The following is a 20,000-nucleotide window of genomic DNA, read 5'->3' on the forward strand; positions in this document are numbered from 1 at the left end:
GTGTCCATCAGCGACAGGTCAGCACTTACGCGCTCCGTTACTGACCGCCTCTGTATTTATGGCTGCATATGTCTCTTTTTGAATTCCGTTACAAAATTCCGTTTTTTGGTTTTTATTGTTACATGCAGCGCGTCTGTTTGTGTGTGCTATAATGTTTCACGACTTGTTTTTACTCAGATATCCAAGTAAGAAGTGGGTGAAGCTCGGGACGTTCCATGCGCGTGACGAGCGGACGGTGCAGAGTTTTCCTCTGGATGAGCATCTGTTTGCCAAATACATCAAGGTGAGACTGAGACGGAGCACGACTGTGACCGTATGTGAGGTCAGTGTCTGAGTCACATCCTGCTCGTCTCAACACTCTTTGTCTTTTTCCTCCTGTTGCATCAGATGTTCACCAAATACATCAAGGTTAGCCCTCCTCGATTCACTCCGGTTTCATGTTTGAACACACGTCCTCAAAACTCATCTTCTGTGATTTAACACTTACTGTAAGAGCACTTTTCTCAAAGGCCCATGGTTCATAGCACTTTACAGATGCTCGATCCCTCCAGCTAAGATGTGAACAGACTGCACAGATTATCAGGTTTCTCCACTTCAGACTTCAGATGCTGTTAGCATTAGCGTTGTAGCTAGCGTCTGACTGTCCTGCGTTACATCACAGAAGATGTGTGTGTGAATGTGTGTTTCCTCTCGTCTGATCTCAGCCTGGTTTTATTAAATCTGGTGATCTTTGAGCTGACAGCATGTGAGGATTGAAGCTGGTGTAAACACATGGATGAGTGTGGTGTTGTGTTTCAGGTGGAGCTGCTGTCACACTTCGGCTCAGAACATTTCTGTCCTCTCAGTCTGATCAGGTCTGATAAACTCACATTTCAGACACTAGGAGCCGGTTTTACTAACAGCTTGCGCCAGCACAAACCGAATTTTGGTGTTAAAATAGTACTGTCAGGTTTTACTAAAGACGTGCAGTGAAGAATCAGTGTGGACACAGTTATTTTTGCACCTGACCTTATTGAATATGCATTTGTAGGAGTTTCCTTTCAGACGCAAAATTTATGGGAGGAGCGTATTCAAATGAATCATGCAATGAGCTTTACTAACGTTTGCGCTCGTCACATTACTGGCATTTACACCATTATTTAACACCCAAATAAGCATGTCTTAAACTCTTTTGCGCTCGAAATGTCAGCAGTTATTGTTGCTGGAGTCACACAGAGAACAGAGAGAAGGTAGAAGGAGAGGGTTTTTTACACGTGTATTAATTTATTTGTAATGCCAGAAGAACACTTTATCAGAACATATCGTTTGCCAAGCCATGTTATGATTAATCTGCTTCAGGAAATAAAAGACGCCTCGTAACCCTCGACTAGGAGTCACGCAATACCAGCTCCATCTAAACTTCTAGCAAACCTTCATCTTTTGGCCTCCGGTTCTTTTCAGCGTACTGTGGCTTCTTTATTCTTTATTTGTGACTACACTAATTTGCGCTGCTCTTGGTATATTGCGTTGGTCGATGTGTAAATGAGATGTTGCGTCTGTTCTTTATTTCGCGTGTTGTTAGTAAATCACCCGCAGACATTTCCCTCCCATCGGCGCTGTTTAGGAGTTGCGCTCTCGCACTAATTCATGCTGTTCAGTGAAACTGGCCCTGAGTGGCGATCTGATTGACAGTAGCAGTGATGGGTGTGAACGCTGACGGCTCTCTGTGTTTCTGAAGGGTTTTTGGCACTAGTATGATGGAGGAGTATGAGATGAACTCCGATCCATCAGACAGACCGCCGCACGTTCAGGACGAGCACGACAGCGGTAACGCTCTCTGTCTGAATAAAACACGTCTGTCTGTGTCAGAGCTGCATCGACCGTGTCGTTTCTCTTTCTGAATGTTCAGATCCGCCTCCTGATTTTCTGCCAGTAGATGACCGATCCTCCAGAAACCTGATTGGATCTGCCAAAGGTCAGTGAGATCGTCATATTCAGCCGTGTTTGAGATCCTCTGCAGGTCCATCGGCTGCTGGGAGCAAACTCATGATGTGTTGTGCTTCCAGATGCTCTTCTCACGATGGTGAACAACATTGCTGCCAGTGTGCTGGGAGCAGCTCCGGAGAGCACAGCCGCAGCAGGTCTGACCCCCGCACGCACTCCTGACGTCAGTACGAAAGGCTTATTCATCACCAGACTGTTTCTGTGTTTCAGGAAACTCTTCCGCTGAAGGGTTAAACATGACCGAGGTGGTTTTCCCATCCGGATCGATCCACAGCGCTGCGTCCACCGGGTACGTGACTCCAGAAACCACCTGCGCTCTTCATGTGTTGAGTTCTCCAGCCATGAAAACAGATTTTGCATTATTTTCAATATTTGTCTCTGAAGTGGCACCTTTCACACATTTGTTCCTCACATTTTCATGTAGTGGTTCATTCTGGGAAACTTTCTACAGGACACATGTATGCGTCTGATGGTAAAAGCCATTAAGAGTGAGTGCTGATTAATGTTTGTTGGCAGACAGTGTGCGCTGTCACTCAGTAAATAATGTGGCAGCTCCTAGTAAAGTTGTCAGTTTTATTAATAATAATAGATTTTATTTATAGGCACTTTTCACAGCACTCATAGTCAACTTACAATCTTAACACAGATGTCATCCTAAAGCATCAATACTAACAACGTTAAACAAACAATACTATAATAAACAAGACACTGTAAGATACAGAGTAAGTCTCACAGGTGAGTTTTGAGATGAGATTTAGGAGTATGAAGATATCCAGTGAAATCCATAAAAGAGAGGCAGCAGAACTAAAGTTCAAACAAATACATGATAAAACAAGACAAGTTCATGAGCAAGATCTGAATGCACGAGCAGGAGTGTAGATATGAAGAGGATCAGAGAGGTATGAAGGAGTACGATTATTGAGAGTCAGTGTGTGATGCAGTGCTATTCACTGAGTGATGAAGGTGATCGATGATACGGAAATGAAAATATGCAGTTATTAAGATGGATAAGGTGCTATCAAGGACGATAACCAGACTCTTAAGAAGCAGATTCATAGTCACAGAAAAAACTATATGAACTTAAAGCAACACGCCACTTTTTTTGAAAATAGGCTCATTTTCCAACTCCCCGAGAGTTAAACCGTTTCACCGTTTTGGAATCCATTCAGCAGATCTCCGGGTCTGGCGGGAGCACTTTTAGCGTAGCTTAGCATAGATCATTGAATCTGATTAGACCGTTAGCATCTCGCTCAAAAATGACCAAAGAGTTTCAATATTTTTACTATTTAAAACTTGACTCTTCTGTAGTTACATCGTATACTAAGACTGACGGAAAATGAAAAGTTGTGATTTTCTAGGCTGATATGGCTAGCAACTATACTCCCATCCCGGCGTAATCATCAGGGGACTCTGCTGCCGCAGCATGCAGCGCTGCGTCATATCACAGGAAACACTGGCATCTAACAATGTTTTGGAAAAAACGGTTAATCTTAAAAAATAAAGCATATACATAAACCCAAATAGGAAATTAAAGAGTTATCGAATAAGCCTATTCTGTGTCCTAAACTCTTAGAGCAGTCAATGCAGTTTGGGAAAGAAATCAGTTAAATCTGTATGTGTGAGAAAATATTCAGATGTAAGTCCTTTGTGAAGTGGCCTGGTCATGTAGCGCTGCTTATCCTGCGTTTCCTCCGCTCAGACCGGAGACTGCGGCGGAGGATCAGCTCGATGTCATTGAGATTACAGAAACCACCAGCATTACTGAAGAGACGACCGCGACCCTCGCAGACGCCGCTGGAGACGCTCCGGTCCAGACCACGCCTGATGTGGAGCAGATCGTCACGCTGCTGCCTGAGGACGAGCCGGATCAGTCCTCTGGAGGAAACCTGGAGCCTGAAGCAGATCAGCAGAAGCTCACAGAGCGCTCTCAATCTGCCTGCTCCCGATCACACAGAGTCTCGCTTCAGGAGTACCTTCTGCAGCGCTGCTCCTCTCCAGACCCTCTTCAGGCGAGGAAGCCAAACCCAACCATCACGACCCCATCTAAAACCACAGAGCAGCCGGAGAGTCCTGTCCTTCTCCCTCGAGTCCAGCCTGATCCGGAAGATCTCGCTCCCAGTCTGACCTCAGATCTGCTCCGGCTGGTTCCTGCAGACTCTCTGTCCTCCAGAGCGACGCGGCCCATCGAGCTGATGTGTGCGTCTGCCAGCGAGTGCCTCACAGAGACGCTTCCTCAGCAGAGCGCTGACCGTCTGAGCGAGTCCAGCCAGAAACCGGACCTCACGAGCGCCTCTGCCGCACAGACTGGAGAAGATCAGGTCAGCCTTGACGATGATATTTCAGCTCCTACTGTTTCCCTGAACACAGCAGACGAGTCTCTTGTGGATGAAGCGGTCAGCGGCGGATCCCTGACCCCGGCTCAAGCCGTTCATCCTTCAGAAGGGCTCTCAGGGTCAGAGTCCAGGAACAAGGAGCTCTTCGATGATGAAAGCAGCGCTCATATTGAGCAGATCGACACAGAAGCGCAGAACTCCAGCGACGCGCCTGCGCACGGCTCCAGTCAGAAAGAGTCTGTGTTCATGAGGCTCAACAACCGCATCAAAGTCCTGGAGATGAACATGTCGCTCAGCGGACGCTACCTGGAGCAGCTGAGCCAGAGGTGAGTCTCGCTGGATCCATTATACTGCTGTACGTAAATATATCCACACTGCTTCCAATGGATAAGGCTGCTTAAAGCGTTACAAAAGACAGCTGCTCTATTTGCAAACATGAAAGTCTTCCACACTCATACTTAAAGCACTCTTTATAGGGCCGCTTCTTTATCCGCCATATGTGTCCATAGAACCGCTTGCGGGAAAGTTATGATATTTGGCATACAGCTAGAGGACCGTCTTAACATTAATCACAGCAAATCTGGAGTCTCTAACTCAAAGATTCTAGCGCCACCAACTGTCCAAATTAGCGCTCGTGATAACTCATGCTTGTACCTTAACTGTAAGAGTTATCTTTTTCCCTCCGAGTCCTCGGCTCATGAAGAGATGATTGAGCCGTCAGCTCGACACCACTCGTCTGATCTTCACCACAGTCCACACAGATCACCATCAGATGGTGCTGGTTACATAAAAAGTTATTAAAAGCTTTTAATAGTATCTCAAACTGTTTTCATATAATTAATTGTCAAATCTGATGGTGTGATGCCACTCTGGATCTGAGGCTGTATCTCTGCAACACTTTGTCATATTGACACCAAACTTTGTGTGTCATTGTCACCCAACACTGACCACAGCACAGTGATTTGGTAGCAGTGCCACCTACTGGCCAGAAGTGATAAGCAATTATGCTACATTACAAGTGATTGTGTTTACGGGTTTGCTTAAAATCATCTGTAATTACTCATTTTGCCTCAGTTGTTCTTGGACAGTTCACCCAAAAATGAACATTTCATCATCATTTACTAGCCCTCAAGTTGTTTCAAACCTGTATGAGTTTCTTCTGTTCAGTAATAGTGTGGAAGAATACTGTGGAAGTCAGTGGGACCAGAAATTGTTTGGTTACCAACATTATTCAAATGATGACAACATTTTCATTTTTGGGTGAATGATCACTTTAATGGGTGCTTGCAGCTGTATTTTCATTTATACCTTTGTTCTGTTGTAGTTATTTGACCTGTTGCTTATAATCAGTATAATTGATTTCCTTTCTTATGACTGTTCACTTGTCAAGTCACCTTTATTTATACAGCGCTTTTACAATACAGATTGTGTCAAAGCACTTAACAGTATCAAATTAGAGGATAGAGTGTCAGTAATGTATAATGATAAGATTAAACACTCAATTTTCAGTTAAAGGCATTTCATTATTGAATTCAGAGATGTCATTGTCTAGCTCAGTTTAGTTTAAATAGTATCTGTGCAATCAAATCGGCGATAATTGCTAGATTATCACTTGTCTTTAACAAGCTTTAAACTTTTCACATACAGCAGAATTTTTTTTTTCCTGTGATATTGAAATACGTGTGGAGAATTGTGAAATGTCATTACTATCTAAATAAATTTTTTTTAGCACAAATAACTATATTGTAATATACTGTATATTGTTATTGTGATATGAGTGACTGTGATCGATCTGTTTATGCTTGTTTCATCGGTCCAGGTACAGAAAGCAGGTGGAGGAGATGCAGAGAGCCTTTAACAAAACCATCATCAAGCTCCAGAACACCTCCAGAATGGCCGAGGAGCAGGTCAGAGACGTCTCGAGTCTAAAGTCATTCAGACCAAACCTGAGTCTGTTCAGACACGATGAAGATCAGCATTGGTTTCTTCTGCTGTATAGCTCAAGCTTCTTTAAGTGTCACACAACACCTGAAAGAATAAATCAATAAAAAGTCATGTAAAACAGCAGAGTGAAGGATGAGAAGAACAGAACAGCATCACAACGGATACACACACGAGCACTGCGGACTGACTGTGTGTGTGTGTGTGTGTTTCAGGATCAGAGGCAGACGGACTCTATCCAGGCTCTGCAGGCTCATCTGGAGAACGTGACGCAGCTCGTGCTCAGTCTGTCTGTCAGCGTGAGTCGACTGCAGCGAGAGGTCAGCAGCCTGTTCTCATCAGTTCATAACGACATCAGACACTGTCATCATTCATATCTCAACTAACTCAATGTCCATCGATATCACCGACTGAAACAAAACTCTAGTTTTATTAACAAACTACCCATCTGAAGCAGTGTGACTGTATCACAGATGATTTAATAAATGATGTTAAACTAGTGTTTTGTGTCTCCTGTCGCTCTGAGGATCATTTTAACATCTCTAGATCAGGTTCCATTGTGATGCAACACAGAATATTTCAATATCTTTATTTACAGCAGATGGTTTATGATTAAAATGAGCCAAGAATGACTCTGTTGCAGTGCAAAGATGTTGAGATGATCCTCAAAAGTGATTGGCTAAAAACACGCAAGAGACGAGGAGAGAAACGCAAACAAACACAGATTCTCTGGAAACGCAAATATACCTTGAAAATATCAGTCCAAATTCACTCATCAGCACAATAATTATAAAAAATGAATTTTCCCAGTTATCAGCCACTGATATACCATACAGATCTGTTCAGAATGACAGCACTTCATGAACAGAGATGAGTGAATGAGACGATGCTGAGGATGATGATGATGATGCTGCTGTGTCCCGCAGGTGTCTGACAGGCAGAGCTATATTCTGCTGTGTCTGGTTCTCTGTGTTCTTCTGGGGCTGCTGATCTGTGTGAACTACCGTCAGATATCAGAGAGTCCTGCGGTCGACTCGCAGAGGTCCTGCTGTCCAGACAGGTGAGGAGACCCTGCTGCAGGACTGATGTGATCTGAAGCAGGTAAATCATGATGTTGTGTTGTTTTCAGAGAGTCGTCTGATGATGAAGCTGTGCTGCTGAGACGCAGAGCCTCTGATCCGCCGTCGCTCTCGTGCCTGCAGACGCCGGACAGTGAGTTCATGATGGATTCAGAGAGTGATCGGGCTAATGAACGATTAGATCGTGTGTGTTTCTGCAGTGGTCAGACACAGAGGTTTGCAGAGACAAACACGTTTTTCCTGCACTGGATGTCAAACTCTTGCTGTTGTTGCTCTTTATTTCAGGAGGTTCAGAAGAATCCAGCAGCCTTAATCAGCGGGAAGATTGTCCAGTTAGTAGAAAAGTATGATGATCTTTCTGCCTTCATGATGCATTGTTGTAGACTTTGGGCCAGTTTCACTGAACAGCATGAATTAGTGCGAGAGCGCAACTCCTAAACCGCGCCGATGGGAGGGAAATGTCTGCGGGTGATTTACTAACAACACGCGAAATAAAGAACAGACGCAACATCTCATTTACACATCGACCAACGCAATATACCAAGAGCAGCGCAAATTAGTGTAGTCACAAATAAAGAATAAAGAAGCCACAGTACGCTGAAAAGAACCGGAGGCCAAAAGATGAAGGTTTGCTAGAAGTTTAGATGGAGCTGGTATTGCGTGACTCCTAGTCGAGGGTTACGAGGCGTCTTTTATTTCCTGAAGCAGATTAATCATAACATGGCTTGGCAAACGATATGTTCTGATAAAGTGTTCTTCTGGCATTACAAATAAATTAATACACGTGTAAAAAACCCTCTCCTTCTACCTTCTCTCTGTTCTCTGTGTGACTCCAGCAACAATAACTGCTGACATTTCGAGCGCAAAAGAGTTTAAGACATGCTTATTTGGGTGTTAAATAATGGTGTAAATGCCAGTAATGTGACGAGCGCAAACGTTAGTAAAGCTCATTGCATGATTCATTTGAATACGCTCCTCCCATAGGCTAGGCAAGTTTATTTATATAGCACATTTCATACACAATGATAATTCAAAGTGCTTTACATAAAAGGAAGTGAAATAATCATTAAAAAAATAATCACAACAATAGAACAAGGAATTTAAAAACTTTTAAAATTATTTAAAAATTGATTTAAAATGAATTTAAAACAGTTAGTACTGGTGTGATATGCTCAGATGTTCTGGTTCTAGTCAGAATCCTGCAGCAGTGTTCTGGATGAGCTGCAGCTGTCTAATGGTCTTCTTGGGAAGGAGACCATTACAATAATCCACCCTGCTGGTGATAAAGCTCTTGACTGGACACAAAACATCTAATTCTTGCGACGTTTTTGAGATGATAGTATGCTGATTTAGTTACTGCTTTGACGTGACTACTAAAACTAAGGTCTGTCTCCAGAAACACCCCAAGATTTTTGACTTGGTTTTTAGTTGATTGACCCCTAGAGTCAAGGTATGCATTCACCTTGAGAACTTCATCTTTGTTTCCAAATGCAATGACTTCAGTTTTCTCCTTGTTTAACTGAAGAAAGTTCTGGCACATCCAACAGTTTATTTCATCAATGCATTGGCAGAGGAGTCAATTGGAGATAAGGCTGGGTAAATCTGGGTATCATCAGCATAGCTGTGATAGGCAATTTGGTTCTTTCTCATTATTTGACTTAGTGGGAGCATATACAGGCTAAACAAGAGCGGTGCAAGAATTGAGCCTTGTGGGACTCCGCATGTCATGGACGTCCACTTAGACTTATGCTCTCCTATACTCACATAATAACCTCTCCCTTCTAAGTATGACCTGAACCATTTGACAGGGTTTTCGCAGGGTCTTAAAAAGTCTTAAATTTAGTTGTATCAAATTTAAGGCCTTAAAAAGTCTTAAATTGTACAAGAAAGTCTTAATTATGATTTTAAGAGGTCTTAAATTTGGGGACGGAAAGACCAGAATTGCGATATGGATGAATGTGATGATTAAACTTCAAAAGGCTATGATTTCATTAAATAAACATGAGCGCTGCAAGATCAAAGTCCTGCGCTGCGCTGCTTTGTGTTCTGCCGTTACCGGGAAACCGTTATATTTCAGCCGAACACGACACCTGCTGGCAGAGAATGAATCAGTTAACAGGTTAAACTAGTGCAAGTATATCGCTGCAGCCCGGAGACCTCCAAGTTGGAGGGGCTTGTGCTGCAAGTGGGAGGGGCTTGCCTCCAAGTGGGAGGGACTTGTGCTGCAAGTGGGAGGGGCTTATGCTGCAAGTAGGTTGGGACAGCTCCAAGTGGGAGGGTAGGTTTAGGGTTGGGTTTGGTGTAGGGCATATTAGCAAAGCCCAACCCATTTGGAGCTGGCTCCGACCTCCGTTTATACCGATCTCAACTAGTGCACGTACGAGTTTCACTGCACCATTCAGTCTGGTACAATATATTTAGAATGATCACATAATTTAAGATATGGGGGCAGAAAATGTATAGCCTATATTTATATCATTTCATGTAGTTAATATCACATGAAGAGTGCCATTTTATTCCTCCAAAGATCAGCATGATTACAAATGTGATATTGATTTTATGCAACAGTTCAGTAAACAATAAGTTGCCTTGCCTTGCCTTGCCTTAATATTAAGAGACTTACGTTTTAGACACCATATTGCCTGTTTTTGCTCTATTTCTACCACAAAAATAATTCCAAACACAGCCACGGCACTGTTTTGTGTCTCTGAGCAGCATGAAGGTGATTCGTTCCTGAATGAATCAACCATTTAAATGATTCGGTTCAATCGCAATGACTCTCTTATTAACTCTCTTATTAAATTGATTTGTGCAGGTGTTAAAAAAGGTCTTAAAAAGTCTTAAATTTGAGCTTAAAATCCTGCAGAAACCCTGATTCGAGTTCCATCCCAGAAAGCCCGACCCAGTTTTCCAGTCTCTCTAGAAGTATGTTATGATCAACAGTGTCAAACGCAGCACTAAGATCTAGTAGTACCAGCACTGATATTTTGCCTGAATCAGAGTTTAAGTGAATATCATTTATTATCTTAATGAGTGCTGTCTCTGTGCTATGATGTGCTCGGAAACCAGATTGAAAATTGTCCAGGTATCCATTTGAGTTTAAGTAGTTGTTCAGCTGATTAAAAACTACCTTTTCAATAATCTTACCTATGAACGGAAGATTTGATATTGGTCTATAGTTGTTCAACATTGTGTTATCAAGATCGTTGTATTAACAACTGCAGTTTTCAGGGAGTTTGGAAAAGTCCCAGAAAGAAGTGAAGCGTTCACCACTTCTAAGAGATCTGCTTCTAAACAGTTAAGCACACTTTTGAAAAAAGATGTGGGAAGTGTGTCAAGATAGCAGGTTGATGATTTAAGGTGCTGTACTATTTCTTTCAAAATTTTGCAATCAATTGCTTCAAAAACAGACATAGTCACTTCTTTTTGAAATTGCGGTTGAATCTGTGACCTCTGCAAGAACTTGAGGATGTGCTGATCGCTTCTTTCCAGAAATTTTGCATCTGAAAGAGCAACTCCTATAAATGCATATTCAATAAGGTCTGGTGCAGAAATAACTGTCCACTCCTTTCAGTGTTAATTCTTCAGTAAAACCTGACAGCACTAGTTTAATGCTCAAAGACGGTCTGCGCTGGCGCGAGCTGTTAGTGAACCTGGCCCTTTGTGTTTTAGGTGTAATAAACCCTGTAAACTGCTGCATCTTTACGGTGAGCTTCTGTTTCCTGCAGAAGAAACAGAAAGTGAAGCTCAGAGGTCCAGAGACGCTGTCCGCTGATGGGATCCCTCACACCACCGTCGGTCCTCTGGGTTTGGAGACGGACGGCAGAGACGTGATGTCCGATGGCAGCTCTGAAGGCTCCTCGCAGGCCGACGAGACGCTGTTCTGTGGAATCAGCACCTGTGCTCGTCTGTGTGAGGCGTTACCCGCTCCGAAGCGCTGGACGCAGAGCCGATCGCAGCCTCCGCAGTGCAGCGGCCCGCCGCCGGCGATACGACCCGCGCCGCACCGGCTCTGAGACGCTGGACATGTTCACGCACTGGACGCTAAACCCGCACAGACCCTCACACCGGTTCAGCACTGACGCTTATGCAGTCTGCATTGGTTTTTCTAATTATGTGCCACAAACTTTCAGACAATCATAAATAAAACATAAATAATCAAAGTCTTGCATTGATTTTGTTTTATTTACAGTGTTTTCTGACCCTCAAGTCAAACTCGACACTCCTTTCAGTGGAACAGATTGAATAATTATCATATACATAAACTCACATTAAAATTATAACAATATTACATGCATTGGATGTAGTTTTAATAGTTTTATATCACAAAACATCTTTGCATGAATATAATGTTGCTTTAGACCAAAGGTTTTGAGCTGTATGAAGCCTGAATAATCACACAGTCTCAGAGAAGTCAACCTTACTGACCGAGCGTCTCTTTAACCCTTCAGCCTCTGCTGCAAACCTCCATCAGATCTGCTGAGATCATCACAGCTGAGGACAAACCACTCCACAACCTTAAACTAACACACACCACACACACAAAGTGTGCTCTTCTTTTTTGCATTTCATCTCTGCTGTTGCTCGTGTCCTAGTCTAGCGCTCTAATAAAGCTGTAATTGCCGGCTCTGTGGTGAGTGTTCCTCTGTAGTAAGGAAGCGGTGGCGGTGGCGGGAGAGGAAAGGGACTCGTGTAGTTAGTAGTGCTCAGTATGATGACCAGCTGCAGCGGAGAAATCTGCTGTTTGTGCCGTTGGCTTCCATTCAGCTTGAAATAACATTTCCCTCTGATCTATTTCACAGAAGATCCCTCTCTGACTGACAATCAGTTGTCAATTTTTGAAATCAAATTTAGAGTTATTTTCAGAAATGAAAGAATGATAGAGAGATTAAAGTGAAGTTGTGGTAGAAATGGAATCCAAACAGTTTCTCTTTCTGGAACTGAAAAAGGATGTTTTGACGCTATATACATAATATTCATTGCTGTAGTATTAGTACTTATTTTAATAAATCCAGTGATGCCATGATCACAGACAGACTTGTCATGTGAGGAACAATTGAGCCACATTTACCATTACATTAAATAATAATTACAGACCCGGATCCAGTGTCTAATGCAATACAGTGTTTTGTGATCATCAATCAGGCTTTAAAAACAAGCAGAACAGCCTGCATTTCTTGTCATTTATGCATATTTGTATGTTTATTTTGTTTATGCTGTTTCATTTTAGTTTTTATGTATACTTCACTTATATTTTATTTGTTTCATGTATATCTATTTAATCAAGCTCACTTGCACTCCTATTTTTATTTTTTAAATCTGTTTAAGTATTTTTATATATGTATGTTGAATGTTTCACTTAATACATATTTATGCTTAAATATTGAAATTTTCATTTTATGTGCTTTCTCTTCGGTTGTCAAATTGCTATGACCGGCCCATTTTCATTATGGTGCCTAGAGCCCCAGAACCCTAAGAGCCAGCGCTGAGTGACAGAAGAAGCTGTAACGAGGAGCTTGATTTGTCTTCGGAGGATCCGCACAGAGGAGGAATGAAACCCATCACCTTTGTTCATCAGGTGCGTAGAAGATTTAATTATAACAGTCAGAGAACAGAAATAACACCTTAAAATATAATTAAAATACATTTATTAAACATGACAATATTAATTAATCATTAATAATAATATTAATACATAATATTTATTATTAACTAAATGCTTAACTGAAAGTGATTTCCATCAACACAAGCAGAGGTTGAGAAAAGCACAGAAACACATGGTCACTCAGCAGGACACACACACACACACACACACACACACACACACTGAACTTACGGTCTATATGAGGATTTATTATACATATTAATTCTAATGTTATTTCACTGACAGAAGTTTGGCTGCGGTATTAATGTCATGAAGAGAAAAGATGAGACTATAACATCTCACTGTTACTGATTTATCATGCAGCTCAAAGCATTATGGGTAGAATCTCTCATCAGTCTATTCTGATTCATCAACACAGTTTCACTAATGATCCATAAAAAACCCCAAACCCAGGATAGAGCGGCTGAGTGAATGTGGTCTGGACTGTGTGGATGAGGCTCATTGTGTCAGAGACGCTGTAGAAGGACAGAGTTCCTGCTCCGTGATCCACAAACACTCCTATTCTCCTGATGATGGGCTTCACAGAGAGATCAGTCTGTATGTTATTGTGATAGAATGAGTATCTGGAGGAAGAGCAGATCAAACTCCAGGACTGATCATTATATCCAAACAAACACTCATCACCTCCTCCCTTCCTGCTGATGCTCTTATATGACACTGATATAAACACACCATCATCTCCACTCCACTCCAGCTCCCAGTAACAGCGTCCACACACACTCTCTCTACACAACACCTGAGCATACTCATCAAATCTGTCTGGATGATCAGGATACGGCTGGACTGTGCCAGTGCGAGTAATCACTCTGTTTCTCTCAGACAGATGGAGGTATTTATATGCTGTGTTCAGATCCAGAGTGAGCTGATGGGAATCTGATGGAGATAAAACACATCAGAATCAGGAATTATGAATCTGTTTGATCTTTTCATGTATCTGAACTCTTCATGTTCAGTGTATCATCAGTGTCTCAGTACAGATGACCAGATATCTGTGCTAATCATCATTTACATCATCAATTATAAACTCTTCTTTCAGCTTCTACAGAAGAACATGAACACACTCAGTGAGTTTTTCTGCTTGTTTTCTTACTGACTTACATTGTAGGAAGTGGTTCCTGGTCCTGGGAACAATGTTGGTGAATGTTTCTGTGGAAATCAACAGACATGAACAGTGTGATTCTCATGATCCTGCATCCATTCCTAACACATTTCTAATATGATGTTCTCCATGATATGAGATGATGATGGACTGGTTTCTGAGAGCAGATGAATCTCCAGGACTTTACCTCTGTCTGAGATCTTCTTGAGCTCCTCTTTGCAGAAATCCTCCAGTTTGTCTCTCAGCTGATGGACAGATTCTCTCAGATCATCAAAAGAGACGAGAGAACTGAAGAGATCATCATTTACGTCTGTAGATTCAGGAGGAGCTGAGAGAGACTGGAAACTCTACAGAAAACACAAATCAAACTCATCAGCTCCACACTTCACCCAAAAACCTGCTCCAACATCAGATTTGACTGATCTTTAGTAACTCAATCCAGCACTTTCACAGCATCAGCTTCATTCTTCTCATATTCATTATATCACATTAGAGCTACAGATTCTAGTATTTGACTCTTACACTATATGTGAACTTTCTAGGAAATAGTTATGATGATAAAACATCTGCTAAGAACATAAATGTCCATCTAACAGCTCAAGCACATCAATAGAGTCTCATTGACGGGTTCAGTAGATTTGCTCAGGAAAAGCTGCTCAAAGGCTGTGATTATATTGACCATTATTCATAACTTTAGAGACACTGAAACTTCACAAGGACCCTTAAAACATGCTCAGGTTTGGATTGATTTCAATACATTGAAGCATTGTTCAGTCACTCCAGGATTTCATGATTCTGTGATTGCAGAATTTAATGCAAAATCAAGTGTAAACAGATTATTTGTGGCAGCTTGCATTTTGGTCTTATTTCCGTAATTTTGAGAGGGGGAGGGAAAATTCTTTAAAGGGAAAGAAAAGTACTGACATAAGACCCATCTGAGCAAGATTTCTGGTGCTGAAACCTGAGGGGTGTCTCTTTTAAAAGAAGATGTGACCATTAGAGGCCATCAGATGAGAGTCTGACTGATGATTATATAATAAGACACTCATGAAATGTTTCTCTGTGAGTCTGGTGTCACAGCAGGATCTGCTCAAGTCCACTATGATCCTGTTCTTCTAGATGTGTGTTACCTGCAGGAACTGGATGTGATCCTGTGTGTGTGAAAGCTGCTCCAGCTCAGCGTCTCTCCTCCTCAGATCATTGATCTCCTGCTCCAGTCGCTCCAGTCGTCCTTCAGCTCGACTCACTGCTTGCTTTTCCTGATCTCTGATCAGCCGTATCAGCTCAGAGCGGCTTCTCTCAATGGAGCGGATGAGCTCAGTAAAGATCCTCTCACTGTCCTCCACTGCTGTCTGTGCAGAGCGCTGTTAGGACACACAGTGATTCAGGCTTCAGTGAGTCTGAACTGAGACTGAGACAAACTTCTCTTCTTCTCCAGACTCACCTTCTGAGACTCCACAGCCTCTCTCAGCTGCTGGAGATCTTTCTCTCTCTGCTGGATTCTCTGCTGGAACGTCTTCTGCGTCTTCTTCAGCTGCTTCTGCAGGACAAACACATGATAGTCTATTACAATCTTTATCATCATGAAATCTGATTTACATGAGAAGGGGCTTCACCTTTACATCTAAATCATGATTAATCTACACAAAACAGAAGCTGAAGTAAAGCTATAAATGACTGAAATCATGTATGCAGCTGCTGTCGTGTGCAGTGTGAATGCTGTAAGCTGTTAATATGGTGCTGATATAAACGCATATGAAACGAGTGTCAGCAATATTTCATCAGTGTCTAGTGTTAAATACCTGTTTCTCTGTCCTCTGTGCTGCAGCTGATACAGTGTCGTGGTTTTTATGTTCATCCAAACACAGCAAGCAAATACATTTCTGATCAGTGCGACAGAAAACCTTAAGCAGCTTCTCATGTTTCTGGCAGATCATCTCCTGCAGTCGTCCAGTGGCTTCAGTCAGATTGTGTCTCTTTCCTTTAAACAAACTCTCATGTTGTTCGAGGTGATTCTGACAGTAAGAGTTCAGACACACCAGACAGGACTTGATGGCTTTGTGTTTTCTTCCAGTACAGACGTCACACTGAACATCTCCAGCTCCAGCAGGAACCACACTTTGAAGTTTAGTCTTCTTCAGTTTCTCCACCATTTCAGCCAAGATGGTGTTTTTACCTAAAACAGGTCTTGGACTGAAGGTCTGTCTGCACTGAGGGCAGCTGTAGACTCTCTTCTCATCCTCCTGATCCCAGCAGTCTGTAATACAGCTCTTACAGTAACTGTGTCCACACTGGATGGTCACTGGATCCTTCAGGAGATCCAGACACACCGGACACAAGAACTCATCCTGAGAAATTCTGGCTTCTGCCATTTTCCTGCACTAATACAGACACAAACACACAACAGCTCAGCTACACTTCAGTTTCTCTTTCCCTGAACTCAGTGTTTCCTGGTTCTGTGTTTGAGTGACGTGTGCAAAACAGGTGTGTGTGCGAGTGCTTCTCAAATGGAAAGCTGCATATCTCGGCTGTCATGTCATCAAGCTGAAGGCCATCTCAATCAGAAGGATCCTTGGAAGGCAGCCAGAGTTTCATGTCCTTAATTCAGCTGAATTTAAAGGATGCATGGGATGTATTCTCCGTGACCTTCAATCACCCACAATCCTTTGTACCTATTCCATTTCATGAAAATAAACTGACTAAAAATGAGTCATTAATAAGCTTGTCTGAATTTATTATGAAATGTTAGACAAAACTAATGTTTTCAGACATGAAAGCATAATGTTATTTTTTGTTTTGGTGCAAATTACTCAATAAACGCTAACCTGCCAATAACTTAAGCCACGGGGAGACTGTAGACAGCTGCGATTCATTGTATTGCATTAATAGAAAGCCAAATAAATAAAGATTTGTAATACAAAGTATTTTTCCAAAACTAAGTTTTATTTGTATTTTCGTGCCATGACGGTGAGGGCAGGAACATATGTGACGTAGCCATGAGCTCTTATTCTAGCGTTTATATGCTGAGGAGGACTCTAGCCTACAAGACTCTGAAGGACTGAACTCCTGAAGCACCCTGCGAGTCTGTAAAACAGGTTTGTGTGCGAGTCTGTAAAACAGGTTCCTCATTCCTCCTAAGTTTAGTTTCAACACATCTGACTGTTATTAAAGTAAACACAAAGACCTTGATTAATTGATTCAGGTGCATTTCATCAGAGATCAAACTAAACCCTGTAGGTAAGTGACTGTCCTGGACTAGGAATGAGGAACCCTGATAGTGAAAAGTCTACTAGATGTCAGTCTCAGACAAACACTCAGAGAACACACGTTATAGAGAAGCAGGACAACAGCCTTAAAAACTGCAGTAAGACTGCATCCTAATTACTGCACTAGCACTGCAGGACTGAAAACTGTCCAGATTTACAGTTTCGTCCTGATCACACTGATGGATCTGTTTTCTTTATCTTCAGTCGGCTGGCAGGAGCTGCCACTGATGGGTCATGTGACCTGCACCGTGTAAAAGCTGGATATCCTCTTCTAGGAGCCGCTACCAGAACCATCGGCTGATCCAGATCCCCATGAGCCGGTTTAAGTCGATCAACAAGAACTTGTTTAGGACAGTCCCCAATATCGACCAGGAATGTTTTGACTCCAGCCTCCAGAACACGAAACAGATCATCATATGGAGGACACAAACTCAGCTGTGGAGAAGTCCTTGGAGACCCCTGCTGAGATGCTGAGAGTTAGGAACTGCTTCGAAGTGTTTATTCTGTCTGAGAGAGCAGACCATACAGCGACTCTGCTGAGGACGTTTGCAGATCCTCCTTTACTGTGCAAAGCTGCCCTCTGGCTGGCAGTATGAGTGAAACAGACATTATTACAGGCTGTCAGACACCTCATCTGAATGAGTTATATTCAACCAAATAGATCAGCCCACCTCGGTGACAAACATGTGAAAGAACACTAGGAAAGCACAGAGGTCTGTCAGCAGTCGGTGAGGCTGATATACAGGTGCATCTCAGTAAATTAGAATGTCGTGAAAAAGTTTTTTTCTTGTAACTTATTTCAAAAAGTGAAACTTTCATATATTTTAGATTCATTACATGTAAAGTAAAACATTTCAAAAGTTTTTTTTGTTTTAATTTTGATGATTAGAGCTTACAGCTCATGAAAGTCAAAAATCAGTATCTCAAAATATTAGAATATTTACATTTGAGTTTGAATAAATGACCATCCCTACAGTATAAATTCTGGGTATCTCTTGTTCTTTGAAACCACAATAATGGGGAAGACTGCTGACTTGGCAATGATCCAGAAGACGAACATTGACACCCTCCACAAAGAGGGTAAGTCACAGAGGGTCATTACTGAAAGGTGTGGCTGTTTACAGAGTGCTGTATCAAAGCATATTAAATGCAAAGTTGACTGGAAGGAAGAATTTGGGTAGGAAAAGGTGCACAAGCAACAGGGATGACTGCAAGCTTGAGAATACAGTCAAGCAAAGCCGATTCAAACACTTGGGAGAGCTTCACAAGGAGTGGACTGAAGCTGGAGTCAGTGCATCAAGAGTCACCACGCTCAGACGTCTTCAGGAAAAGGGCTACCAAGCCACTTCTGAACCAGAGACAACGTCAGAAGCATCTTAACTGGGCTGTGGAGAAAAAGAACTGGACTGTTGCTCAGTGGTCCAAAGTCCTCTTTTCAGATGAAAGTAAATTTTACATTTCATTTGGAAATCAAGGTCCCAGAGTCTGAAGGAAGAGTGGAGAGGCACAGAATCCATGTTGCTTGAAGTCCAGTGTGAAGTTTCCACAGTCAGTGATGATTTGGGCTGCCATGTCATCTGCTGGTGTTGGTCCACTGTGTTTTCTGAAGTCCACAGTCAACGCAGCCATCTACCAGGAGATTTTAGAGCACTTCATGCTTCCTTCTGTTGACAAGCTTTATGGAGATGCTGATTTCATTTTCCAGCAGGACTTGGCTGGTTCAATGACCATAGTGTTACTGTGCTTGACTGGCCAGCAAACTCACCAGACCTGAACCCCAGAGAGAATCTATGTCAAGAGAAAGATGAGAGACACCAGACCCAACAATGCAGATGAGATGAAGACCGCTGTCAAAGAAACCTGGGCTTCCAGACCACCTCAGCAGTGCCACAAACTGATCACCTCCATGCCACGCCGCATTGAGGCAGTAATTAAAGCAAAAGGAGCCCCTACCAAGTATTGAGTACATATACAGTAAATGAACATACTTTCCAGAAGGCCAACAATTCACTAAAAATGTTTTTTTTTTTTATGAAGTATTCTAATTTGTTGAGATATGAATTGGTGGGTTTTTGTTAAATGTGAGCCAAAAAAATCACAATTAAAAGAACCAAAGACTTAAACTACTTCAGTCTGTGTGCATTGAATTTATTTAATACACGAGTTTCACAATTTGAGTTGAATTACTGAAATAAATGAACTTTTCCACGACATTCTGATTTATTGAGATGCACCTGTATATTCATCATCACCAGTGTTGGGCAGTAACTAGTTACAGTAATAATATTACTTTTTGCAGTGACTAGTAATGTAACTAATTACTAATAAGATTTCAGTAATATTACAGTCACCATCCATAAAGCAGCTAGTTACTGGTTACTTTTGATGCATCAAACACTACTGATTTGAAATCCAACAATCCAGTAATTCCTAGATTTATTTTCATAATTGTCATGACTTGCACAGACACATGAAGTCACCAGTGCAGAAGGCAAGCTGGGAATATGGAAAAGCATACATTCAGCAGGTGGAAATATTGCCATTACATTGATTTTGTCAGAAGAAAAGATGATCTGAACACTGACGTGTAAGTCGTGGCATTACTTTACTCTGGCTTTCCACGGCTTGCCCTCA

The 20,000-nt window shown here is 42.1% G+C and overlaps 2 protein-coding genes across 4 annotated transcripts in view; one reads left to right on the forward strand and one right to left on the reverse strand.

The window, feature by feature from the left end:
• The window catches only part of LOC131551976 (SUN domain-containing ossification factor-like), a 22,411-nt gene extending 10,912 nt beyond the window's left edge, over nt 1-11,499 (forward strand). For 2 of the 3 annotated variants that reach the window (XM_058795273.1, XM_058795277.1), the window contains exons 9-23: nt 1-17; nt 178-283; nt 388-408; nt 799-854; nt 1,718-1,806; nt 1,889-1,954; nt 2,046-2,120; nt 2,194-2,272; nt 3,683-4,642; nt 6,136-6,223; nt 6,473-6,577; nt 7,184-7,317; nt 7,387-7,469; nt 7,622-7,680; nt 11,065-11,499. The exon at nt 1-17 is cut by the window's left edge and continues 91 nt beyond it. In XM_058795273.1, coding sequence (XP_058651256.1) covers nt 1-17; nt 178-283; nt 388-408; nt 799-854; nt 1,718-1,806; nt 1,889-1,954; nt 2,046-2,120; nt 2,194-2,272; nt 3,683-4,642; nt 6,136-6,223; nt 6,473-6,577; nt 7,184-7,317; nt 7,387-7,469; nt 7,622-7,680; nt 11,065-11,352 — 2,226 coding nt within the window. In that variant the 3' untranslated portion in view covers nt 11,353-11,499. The remainder of the gene's footprint in view (nt 18-177; nt 284-387; nt 409-798; nt 855-1,717; nt 1,807-1,888; nt 1,955-2,045; nt 2,121-2,193; nt 2,273-3,682; nt 4,643-6,135; nt 6,224-6,472; nt 6,578-7,183; nt 7,318-7,386; nt 7,470-7,621; nt 7,681-11,064) is intronic. The other variant, XM_058795286.1, reaches the window with a different exon arrangement.
• A 1,428-nt stretch (nt 11,500-12,927) lies between these two features.
• LOC131525113 (tripartite motif-containing protein 16-like) lies at nt 12,928-16,934 on the reverse strand. Its single transcript, XM_058752486.1, has 6 exons — nt 15,903-16,934; nt 15,545-15,640; nt 15,231-15,464; nt 14,288-14,447; nt 14,100-14,147; nt 12,928-13,874 (listed from the first exon to the last, which is right to left on the reverse strand). Exons 1-6 carry the CDS (start codon nt 16,470-16,472, stop codon nt 13,351-13,353), a joined length of 1,632 nt encoding a protein of 543 aa, XP_058608469.1. The 5' UTR covers nt 16,473-16,934; the 3' UTR covers nt 12,928-13,350.
• Between the last annotated feature and the right edge of the window lie 3,066 nt (nt 16,935-20,000).

The sequence above is a fragment of the Onychostoma macrolepis genome, chromosome 02, assembly GCF_012432095.1.
Source record: "Onychostoma macrolepis isolate SWU-2019 chromosome 02, ASM1243209v1, whole genome shotgun sequence".
NCBI classification, from domain to species: Eukaryota; Metazoa; Chordata; class Actinopteri; order Cypriniformes; family Cyprinidae; genus Onychostoma; species Onychostoma macrolepis.